This window comes from Helianthus annuus, chromosome 9 (assembly GCF_002127325.2).
Source record: "Helianthus annuus cultivar XRQ/B chromosome 9, HanXRQr2.0-SUNRISE, whole genome shotgun sequence".
Classification (NCBI taxonomy): domain Eukaryota; kingdom Viridiplantae; phylum Streptophyta; class Magnoliopsida; order Asterales; family Asteraceae; genus Helianthus; species Helianthus annuus.
This window is the reverse complement of record NC_035441.2, coordinates 115,520,674-115,532,426: the sequence shown is the minus strand read 5'-3', so window position 1 is coordinate 115,532,426 and position 11,753 is coordinate 115,520,674. Positions and strand designations below refer to the sequence as shown.

The 11,753-nt window shown below is 36.3% G+C and overlaps 1 protein-coding gene across 2 annotated transcripts; it reads right to left on the bottom strand.

The window, feature by feature from the left end:
• Positions 1-5,380: 5,380 nt before the first annotated feature.
• Positions 5,381-11,293, bottom strand: LOC110878246 (uncharacterized protein KIAA0930 homolog). Of its 2 annotated transcripts, none has more exons than XM_022126523.2 (12): positions 11,066-11,293; positions 10,713-10,902; positions 9,960-10,034; positions 9,786-9,892; positions 8,208-8,268; positions 7,449-7,508; positions 7,278-7,352; positions 6,446-6,565; positions 6,287-6,341; positions 6,066-6,185; positions 5,729-5,964; positions 5,381-5,585 (listed from the first exon to the last, which is right to left on the bottom strand). In XM_022126523.2, the coding sequence occupies exons 1-12, from the start codon at positions 11,095-11,097 to the stop codon at positions 5,562-5,564; spliced, it is 1,155 nt and encodes a 384-aa protein (XP_021982215.1). In that variant the 5' UTR covers positions 11,098-11,293; the 3' UTR covers positions 5,381-5,561. The 2 variants fall into 2 exon arrangements, with proteins under 2 accessions (XP_021982215.1, XP_021982214.1); XM_022126522.2 differs by having other exon boundaries at positions 6,066-6,188; positions 11,066-11,289.
• Positions 11,294-11,753: the final 460 nt, after the last annotated feature.

Here is an 11,753-nt window from a genome sequence, read left to right as displayed (position 1 = left end):
CATAACTCTCATTCTAGACCTCGGATTGACGTGAAACTTTAAGGATATGCTTATAATTTAATAAGCAAGGTTCTGGTCCGTTCACGTGTCCGAAATACTCGTTTTAATTTCAAAAGGCCGTTACGGTCAACTTTTAGGCGAATGACGGAAATGCGCAAAAGACTCGGATAACTCATGAACCGATCACAGAGGTTTATACCAACATGTGACCTGGTCCTAAGAGAGTCCTAAGGCATATCTATACCTCACTAAAACGGGTCAGAACTGAAGTCAAAGCAAAAGTCAAACTTTTGCGACATTCGGCTCCGAACCGGGTCAATATAGCAAATGATCGATTCAAACGAGCGCAAACAAGTTTATATACTTAATATCATGTTTTATAAGTGTCATAACAGGTTTCATAACATATACATTACAGATTATGCATAAATCGCTAAAATAGCTTTCTGTTGACTTTTTAACCGCACGTTTGACTCGATATTTGACATAGTTAGAGTGGTGATCAGGGGGAACCCTTTTAGAGGTTTATTACCCACATAATTACCTACTCAAAACTACTTTTGATCCGTCATAAGACCGAACCATTTGCAAGTTATTGTAATGACAACCGTTAGTTACGACGGTTGTGTTTATAGGCTAAAACTATGGAAATGTAAGACCAAAATGAGTATGAACGACTTACAGAAGTGGTATCTTGCTTAGAGAGCAGAAGAGAATGCTAGAGAGCTTCTTAGAATGATCAGATATTGTGTTTTGTGTTGTGTGAATGTTATGAGCCCAAAGTGGCTATTTATAGTGAAGTAAAGCTCTCTAGATCACTACACAACAACCTACACTGATCATGATGATGGGTAGATGTCTCCTGAGTGATATGGGTCGAGTAGGGGGCGCCCATGCCTCATTTATTGGAGATTGATCGTTCATAATGCTCAAAAGTCAAGAAAACACCAACTTTCTGCATCTGGGCGTCTCACGCGACCCGCATGGGAGTTCCCATGCACTTTTACGCGGGTCGCCTGAGTTTAAGAAATCAGACGCGTAATTGAGGTGGCTCGCGGCCCGCCTCAACTTATCCCATAACACAACGCGGGTCGCGAGAGGTCAGATTTCCAAAAATTTTAAATCTTTTGTAATGATTATCAGAATCCGGTAATTAATAACGAAATCTTTCGTAATGATTTACCTGACCTTTCGGGTTTGAAGGGGTAACTTTGCGGTTTGGCCCTCGGTTATTTACCGATAGGGGCCTCGTGTTATTTACCCGCATTATAAAGTCCCCGGTTAGTTTATTAATTATTTGGAAAGACTTAACTTTCACTGTTGACGCTTTTAACCCTTCTCATACGAATTCGAGTATAACTTTCTCGTTTTAAGACGGAACTTCGCGGAATTTATACAGTATATTCTAGTGAGTGTATGATACCGTTACGAAGCCTTGGGAACGTTAAAGGGTCACTCAGCGGTATAATTAAACATGTTGACACAGTTAACCCCTGTAGCTCGTAATCTCTCACTTTCTTCCGCGTTTCGCCTCCGTACGATCTATGATTTATTCGTTTGAAGGTACAAGCATTATTTAGGGTTACTATACAGTATATTTACCCTTGTTGACATTTATAACCCTCGAATTTATATACTTTCAAGGTTTGTCAAAATTAGTCCTTTATTTAATATCAATGCCACGTGTAATTAAATGACACGTGTTAACACATCATTGGACACAAAAATTCGAGGTGTTACACATAGGCTACATAGTCCTCTACATCACAATGGGTCCTCTCGAATACCCCTTCGATATCACTTAGCCATCTTTGGCACACTATCGGGTCAACCTCCCCATTGTATATTGGTGGTTTACAGGCCATGAATTCCTTGTATGAACAAGGTTTCCGTCCTCCATGTTTTTCCTTTTCAAGTTTTGAGTCATCTTCTAATTTCTTGATTCTATCTTCTACCATTGATAGAACTGTGTTTTGAATTCTATCAATGAAGCTTGTCAGACTGTTTTCGATTGCCTTTCCAACTTCTTCGGCAATCACTTCTCTCACTTGTTCGGTGACTCTTGGCACCGCATCATCATTACCTTTATCAGCCATCTCCGTTTCTGAAATGTTTACACAAGTTGTTAAAACATTCCATTTATAACACATGCTGTTCTTGTTTGATTCTATCAAGTTCATAATTTGATTTAGTCGTTCTTGCTTTTGATTCAATCAAGTTCACAACTTGATTTGATCGTTCTTGCTGTTGATTCAATCAAGTTCACAACTTGATTTGATCGTTCTTGCTGTTGATTCAATCAAGTTCACAACTTGATTTGATCGTTCTTGTTGTTGATTGAGCTTACTTGCTCTTTTCATGCATATTTGTTCATTTCACATTCTTTACGTAATATAAGATTTATTAACTGAAATTAGTTCTTACCGGATGGTCGATCAAGCTTGAACCGAACACTTATTGAAAACCTGTGGCTCTGATTACCAACTTGTTACACCCTTATATTTATACTAGAATTTATTATACTATTTTATACCAAAAGACGTTAAATTAACATAAGTTTCAAAACTTGACACCCTTAGTCTACTAAGACAAAGGTAGAACGTATTGTTGTTTAAGAAATTGATTACAACAAAAGAAACACTGATTAACAAGTTCAAACATAGCGGAAGCTTCGAAAGGGAGTGTTCGGTTCATCATCTTGTCGCTTGATCGCCATCCATGACCACCTAATTACCTATGAATCAACCATTAAATCGTTAGTTCTTGATGTTTATGAATGATAGAATTTCGAGATTTAACACCACATTGAAATAATCAAAATATAAAAGTATTCCAGGCTCCACCGTAATTTACGGTACCACCGTAAATTACGGTGAGTGCTGGAAATTCTTGGTTACACCGTAACACAGTAGAAAACCACCGTAAAACATTGGCCTCTACCGTAAATTACGGTGACACCGTAATTTACGGTAGCACCTGGGAATTCAGGTTTTTGTTTGGTTTGAACGTTTCAACCAAAATCCCAACTCTCGGGTTTCAATATTCTGCACTATCAATTGTAATAAAAGTCTAACATTTCTAGTATGCCACAATATAACCATTATATACATCAATTTATCATGTTTTGGAATGTAGATCATGTCTTGCTTGATTATTTGACCCGTTTGGCTTGTCTATGGAATTCCTTCCTTTTTGACAACTACCATCGAGTTTATTTCATTATTCAAACAAGCATTCAATACAACAATGTCATCGCTTCGATTCATAATAACTAGAGACTTTGATGATCAACTACTATAATCTAATTTCACTTAATATAACGAATCATGTTACATACCTTTTAAAGTGAGCCCTTCAAACGTGCGTCCACACCGGTTTGTCCACTAGATGCCCCGGCTTCTTTTCCTAAAGAGTTCAAGCACTTTATGTTTAGAACTCCATGTTTTACACACATAACGCACATTCGTGATACTTCATATTTATGCGTTTAAACTTAACAATTCAGTTTTCTTTTAAAACCTTCTTTGAGGCATTTCAACGAACATTATGAGAGCAGAATTTCTATTTCATTTGTTTTCATGTTTATAAGTTGCTAATTAGTCAACTTAACTTCAATTAAGCCATCATATGTCAGGTAAACATCACCTCTTTCCTGGAACTATCTTCTAAGGTCGAATTTTACTAGAATAACCACTAAGAACCCTAGAATTCATCATCATCTTGTAAAACCCACAACCCACCTTCAAGGTGTTCATGGAGTTTTCTGAATTTGGTCATGATTTAACATGTAATTCGTTGAGTTTAACCTCTAAACACCAAATTGATTCTAAACTAACCAAATAACACTCATGCAACATCAATTTTCCAGATTTCACAACATCATGAGAAATTCAAGTTAAGGGATTTCACTAATTTTACATACCTTACAATCCTCTTGTGATGAGGATTATGATTCTAGGCTCAATTCTTGATTTCTACTTGGATTAATCCTTCAATTAGCAAGATTATTGAGATTGTAGGGTTTGGAAGTTCTCCTGGTCGCCCCTCTCTCTCTCTCTCTGTTCGATCGATGCCCACCCAAGATGGGTGGGTTTTGTGTTTTGTTCACTATTTAGTGTTTCAACTTTCAATTTTGACAAGTTCAGCCCCTTAACTACCATTTTCTCTAAGTTAGGTGTTTTAACCATATTATAAGTTTATTTCAAAAACTAAATTTTTAACTAGGTTAAGTTCCTAGTTGGTAAATTCTTGTTTATAATTTTTCTTGAATTTTCTAATATGAGGGTTTATATTTTCGGGGTGTTACATCTCCACTAGTACACTACAAATAGAATGAGGCGGAATACTGTCAGACAGCTGTCTAGCACTTCCCTATTGGTCCAACTATATTTCTATTTTGCCCTGTTTAAATTTATAGTTTTCCCATTGGTTTTGTTTTTTTTTTCCTCCCAGCCAAATTACGATTTTGCCCTCAGTTAAAATTTACAGTTTTGCCATTGTTTTCATTTTTTTTGTCAAATTACGATTTTGCCCCGAGTGTAAAGTTATAGTCATGTCATGTTTTTTTTAACAAAACTATGTTAGTGTTTTTTATTTTAATTGGTTGACTCGGTGTTGCCAGGCGGCTGCCTGGCACACGCTCATTTGTCTTGAAAAATTACAATTTTGTTCCCAGTTTAAAATTATAGTATTTTCATCGTTTTAACTTTTTATTTTTTGCAACAGTATGATAGTGTTTTGTTTTAATTGATTGACTCTTTTTTTTAGATCGTGTTATTGAGTAGTATGTACAACAAATTGAAACACATACGTACATGTTATGAGAGAGAAATACTCGGCTTAATGCCGCGCAACGCGGGCGGGGCAAAAACTAGTACAATACATTCACCATGGAGGGGAATAATGTCAGACAGCTGCCTGGCACAGTGGCACTTCCCCATTGGTTCAGCCAAATTACAATTTTGCCACGTTTAAATTTACAGTTTTACCATTAGTTTTGTTTTTCCCCTCCCAGCCAATTACGATTTTGCCCTCGGTTCAAATTTATAGTTTTCCATTGTTTTTCCTATTTTTCTCTGTCAAGTTACGATTTTGCCCCCGATATAAAATTACAGTCATGCGATCGTTTTAGCTTTTTTTTTTTTTGACAAAACTATGGTGGTGTTTTGTGTTACTTTGTTGACTCGGAGTATTTTTTTTATTCGTGTCAGGCAGCTGTCTGGCACACGCTCATATATCTTGTAAAGTTACATCTACCATCCTCAGACCCTACCTTAGCTTTGTTATTGGTGGAATTTACCAAGTATGATGATGGTGATTAAACACATTAACACAATTTATAAAATGACCATTTTATTATATTTTTTACAATAATTTTAAATACCATTTAAATCTTTCAGCCATCAAATACTACACTTTTGATCAATTCACATTCACATTACTACATTACATACCCCACTTTATCATTTACAATTATCAGTTTGAACCCTCACAAATACAAGACCCTCACATAATACTCAAAAAACAACTAACAAATCAGATTCCAACTTCCAAGTACAATCTTACAAATTCACCGGCACACCTCCCTGATTTTAGCAAAAAAAAAAATGAGTGACTTCATTTTAAAGAGTTTAAATGAACAGGTTCTGCTTTTGATTAGAGTAGCTCAAATAATCAAAATTTCAAACTATACCGGTATGACTATCATAACTTAGTACGAGAATCCTACCTTGAAAAGAAGATCATAAGCGATATGTTCCCAAGGTAGCGATACGGACATGAGGCAGCACTTCAATGGGACCATCCCTCCATCGGCATTCCTTGTGGAAGAAGCAACTGCATACGCATTCTTTGCTGCCACCTGTGCAACTGATGCAGCTTTCCTAACTATTGCGCCAATCCTGAATTTTCCCCCTTCCGATATTTGCAGAGGCGAGTGGGGCCCGGATTCATCTAGGCTCTGATCTGAAAATTGCAGCACCCCCGTTCATATTAGAGGTACCAAGATTGACACAGGTTGAAACGGGTCGATCACTCGAAAAAGAGCAAGTGATATGTATACATACCTACAACACCTGACACTGCAACCTCGACTTCCCCACGACCTCCTGGGCCTTTCATGTATATTCTGTCTGTTTTGCCTGCTGAATTACCAAATGGCAATAGGCTTCCAAATCCAGACTTCCCTGCTGCAAATATTCACAAATAAAACTTTGAAATAAAAAATAAAGGTATTTATAAATATCATTGAAATTATAATGCAGCCAACATGGTCCGTTTCTATTACCATCGTAGGCTTCACGGACCATTTCGTAGCTCACAAATCCTGAGAAGAGAGTAATCTGTGATAAAAATCCATTTGGTATTAGAAGAATAAAGATACTTCAATTAAAAGCATAATGAAAAAATGTAAAAATGCTAACCGGAACACTTATGAATAATATACCTTAGCTTTATTAGTTTCTTCAGCATCCGCGTTATCTTGTGGTGGAATTTCACTAGGAAATGCTGCTCCGCCCACTGCATTAAGAAGTACACAGTAACAATGGTCTGTATCCGTCAAAACCTGAAAAATAAAATAACTAATAACTAATGGCATATGTTGTTGAATCAAAATATTAAATATCAATTATTAGCATACAAAAAGTTCAAGGAATCGTTTAACCTGAACACGGCCCATATAATTATTCATGGCAAAGAAGACAACCCTAACCCATACACACTAAAAAATCTTGTAACCCAAACACGACTTGTTAAGCCCATGTAGCTAAATGAGCCATACGTGTTGCAAATGGGTTATAATATCAAGTTGTAAACGTGTTAAATGGTTAGAAGGTTGTAATAAATGGTTAAACGGGTCATAAACAGGTTGACATGTCAATTGTTTAATCAAATGGGTTGATGCCTTGATCTGTTTAATTAAATTGGTTACACAAGTCAACCCGAACACGACACGTATATTTAGCAGGTTAGATATGACAACCTCAAACATGATTATTGTCGGATCCATATTATATGTCCAAACCTTCTAGATTTTTTGAAAAAAATTACTCTCATTTATGATCACAATTAGTGTATTATTTAAAATAAAATCTTATTTTTTAAATAAAGTATTTTAAAAGGTGCATTAAAACCACACTCTAAGAGACTTATGAGCAATTTCACAGGTTTCCTTGATAGCTAATATATGGTTTTAGCCCTTTGACCGGTCACTAGAGAAACAAAACACGAATCGTCCCACTCGTTCTTAAACGGGTCGAAAATGCCACCAAACATACCACAGCGTCAAAGGTAGAATCGAAGTCATCAACAGCAAAACATATATCTGGATATGCAGGCTTTGTCTCTACTTCCTGGACACACCAATAATTCAAAGCTTAACAAAATATAGTACAATCGACAATAATAAATTAATAATAAATATTATGGAAGGTGCTAAGTTTGTTTGCCTTTCTGGAGTCCAAGTGAAAATTAACACGGCTTGGAGATGCATAAACTGTTTTCACAATCTGAAGACATTCAAAAAACATGTAATAACATCAATTCCTATCAAATTTACTAAATTAAAGAAAATGTTACTGGTAGCCTTTTAATCTTTAACTAAGGGGCTGTTTGGCAACATCTGAATGGTTAAGTGCTGAACCAGTAAGAGGTCTGAACCATTAAGAGCCTGTATAATGCTTAACCGTTCAGAGTCAAATGTTTGACCAATTCAGATTAGAGGTCTTAACCATTCAGACTCTGTATAATGATGCTTAACCATTCAGAGGCAAATGTCTGAACCATTCAGACATCTGCTCGTGAAACAAACAGTCTGAACCATTAAGTGTTGAACTAGTAAGAGGTCTGAACCATTAAGAGCCTCATTAAGAGGTAAACAAACAGCCCCTAAATACAATATTCTTGAGGTTAAATGCTTTCTTTTTAGTAACCATGAGAACCCGTTAACGGAATCAGGTAAATCGCAGCTCGCACAGGGCAGGTGGCCTTCATGAGTTATGACACATATAATGGCAGGAAACCAGTGAAAACAAGATTTAAACCTACAACCTCTGCTAGAAATCACACCACCCCTTGAAAGTTTATGGAGGTTGGTGTTTAAAAACACATGATTTTGCACGATGAAAAAAGAGGTATATATTGGACGAAAAAACATAGCATATTCAAGAATACTAGCAAACTAGACAGGTTTGACCAGAAAAAGTTACCTTGTATATAGGAGATAGTGTTGTTCCTTGGTTACTCTGATGATTTTGAAGAGATTGATGACTGAAATAAAACATATCCTTTTATATTAAAGTTTCTATATTTGGTGGAGATCAGATTAATGCAAAAATATGTTTTCATTTAAAATAGAGTTATTGGATTTTATCACCCCTAACTATTGGCAATTAGCCCCTGCCACCCCCAACTATCACTTTGACGCCCACCACCCCCAACTTAACACTTAGTTTGTTCTGTCACCAGGTCGTTAACTGATCACTAACTTTTGAGCTTGTTACTATACTTTTCGGGGTGTCCAGAGATCCCTAAAAAAAAAAAAAAAAAAACAGGATCCCTATGACACCCCCAAAAGTATAAAAACAGGATCAAAAGTTAGTGACTAGTTAACAGCGTGGTGACAGAACAGACTAAGTGTTAAGTTGGGGGTGACAGGAGTCAAAGTGATAGTTGAGGGTGGCAGCGGCCAATAGCCAATAGTTGGGGGTGATAAAAACCAATAACCCTTTAAAATATACAAATGTATAAGTACAAATACAATATGAAGATGGAAAATTAAAGTCTGATAACCCAATAAAACCAGTCTAGTATATATGAATGTATTGTTTTAAATACTCAAATCATAGATAGGGTGGCACCTTATGACATGACATGGCATGCCTCCAGACGAAGTTAAACGGGTTAGCGTTTAGGGTAAAAGGGTCTGGGTCATAAAAGGGTCAACCGGTTAATAACATGATTAAAAACGTCTCTAAATGGGTTCAACGTGCTTAACCCATTTATGACACACATAACGCCTTTAACTTATCGCTTTATATTGGTCGATAGGTCAATAGGACACGCTTATCAAAAGGACACATTTTTATATAATTAAATATAGATTGTAACTTTTCGTATCTTTTATTTTATCATCTTAATTGTGTCTTACTATTTCTTAATCCTGTCAATAAACTTTTAAACGTGGCGTATCACACATGTTATTGAACGTATTTAATTTAAATGTGTTGTGTCATGTGACCCGCTTATTTAACAATGTTTGTGTTAGTGTTTCCAGAAATTACACGTTTAGGTTGAGTTTTGAAGGAGATTTTTAGATTATTGAGTTTTGAAATCGTAAATAATCAGTTTTGAGTGTTTGGGTAAAAAAAAATAAAAAATTGATTATTTGCGTTTAGAAAGTTACAAAACGCAGTTTTCCAAAAGCAGCTCCCCCCTACTGCAACAAAACGCAGTTTTCCAAAAATTGATTATTTGCGTTTAGAAAGGATTTTCACTTGTTTATTTTTTTAAATATATATTTGCCAAACACTCAAATAGTTGATTATCTGATTATTGTGATATCCAGCAACATAATCAAATCCAAACACTATCTTTCAACATCACGTTTTGTTACAGTTAATTATCTGATTCTGATTATTCAAAACGCATAATCTATTTTCAAAACTCAACCCCAAACACCCTCTTAGTCAAACGTATCTTGTTTGAGTTGACCAGTCGTGTTAAACGTGTCGTGTCAAACACAACACAACATGATTTGCTAGCTTTAATGATAGATGATAATTTACCTGCATATTGCAACTGTTATACTATATGAAGTGTGGGCAATTAAGTTCAAGTACAATGAACGCCTCCAATCTATAATCATTGAGCTCTCTCCAACTAAATCATCCAACTGTCCAAGAAGAACATGACTCATAACACTCTGAATCTGGTAAAATCAAAGTATAAAGTATGATTACCTTGGTAGCCCACCTACGTACGAAGTACGGAGAGTTTCCTTCAATATTATCATTGAAGCCATACCCATGTAAGCTCTGAATCCACAAGGTGCAACGTCATAGAAAAAGAAAACATATCATAACTGTATTTGAATGTGTGGTTTAAAAAAGAACGAGGCGCTCTAAAGCAATTAAGTCCCAAAAACCAAGGTGCCAGGAGGCGCTCCGTGGAGTTTAGTCCCGAAAAAACAAAATTCAAGGGGCGCACGTCATGTACGCTAGGCATTGCTCTATGCACAACCAAGTAAACCTTTTATAAACCCTTTGGAGGTTTTAGCATACAAGTACATGAGGTGCGACATGAAGCCCTCGAGTCTTTAAAACCATAGTTGTTAATGGCAAATAGCGATAAGATATCTATATGCTACATAGCAAATAGTGATAAATAGCGGACGATACACTAGAATTTTTTTTTTTTTAATTTTATATGTATTATATCAAAATACCGTGGTATATATGCTATTTCACATGTATATTTAACAAAAACCTAAAATCCAGCTACTTTATAGCTATATTTAATTGCTATTTATATTTAAAAAAACAAAAAATAATAATAAAATGTCGCAATTATCGCTATCTATCGCTACAACCCTAATAGCGAGCGTAGACCTATACGCTACGTAGCGCGTTATAGCGATCGCTATGCTCGCTATTGACAACGATGTTTAAAACAAAGGTAGAGTGTGTAAGTAAGATTAAACCGGGGGGCAATACCATTTTTCTAACAAAGAACAAGAGATCATCATCTTGTTGTTCCTTTGAATCCCTGCCACCAATGAAATACAAATCCAAAACATCATGCCAAAACTTTTGATCCATTTCAACATCTGAAGCATCTTCCTCATCTACTACAGTTTTCCCTATTAAATTTGAGTGTTTCTTCACCATACTCAACAATTCATACCTAACATAGATCAAATGCAACTTATACACGTTATGCAAACACATTAGGGATAAGTTCTCAAAACATCTAGTTGAAATTAGGGCTTGGGGTGATAAATTAATATGCAATAAGCAAGGATCATCATGATTTTGAAACCTAGATTGAAAGGGAAATGATAGCTTACCGAGAAGGGGATTCCCCACCATTGCCGAGCATCTTTTTTTCTTTGATGGATTGATTCAAGTGTCCAAGAAGTTCAGAAATTTGGTGGTGAATTCAATATGGGATTATCGAGGTTGAAAAAGATCATGAGAATGAGCAGCAACATAGAAGTGTGTGCAGAAAACTCGTGTTGATGGTCTGGGTTAACTGGGTTTGGGTTTGGGTTTGGGTTGAATGTTGATCGACCCTGGGATTATAGTCGGGCCAGTTCTTCTGTGAAAACTCAAGTTTGATTCACATTTGGTGAAGAAAAAGGGATGAGGCACTGATGGGTAATGATAAAAGACACAGGGAAACCTGAGTTTGATCCTTGAGTCAAACGGTTTTTACCGGTAATTTCACCATCGTGCCTACGGGCGGGTGGGTTACCGGGTTTTCTCCGGAAGTGGTGGTGGACGACTCGGGTTACTTTCGAAGTACTTCGTTTGTCCAGTGGGTGCCCCGAGAGTACTCGGGATTGATTTGTTGGCCGTTAAAAAAAAAACAGTACCCATTAGTGAAGTTAACTAAACCAAATTATTTGTATAACTAACCGGGTTTATAGCCTAGTAGCATCTTACACTTGTTCCCGAGTCTCATTTAACAGGGGGAGTGGAGGGAAAAGAGATGAAAATATGAAAAATCATGTTCCCGAGTTTCATTTAACAAAG

What these genes read in the sequence shown, in the direction of transcription:
- LOC110878246 (XM_022126522.2), bottom strand. Translation starts at nt 11,097, where the DNA reads ATGCTCGGCAATGGTGGGGAATCCCCTTCTCG. An exon ending in CACTATCTCCTATATACAAG is followed by an intron (nt 7,509 to 8,207) that starts GTAACTTTTTCT and finishes GAATGTCTTCAG; the next exon opens with ATTGTGAAAACAGTTTATGC. An exon ending in TTCACTTGGACTCCAGAAAG is followed by an intron (nt 7,353 to 7,448) that starts GCAAACAAACTT and finishes TGGTGTGTCCAG; the next exon opens with GAAGTAGAGACAAAGCCTGC.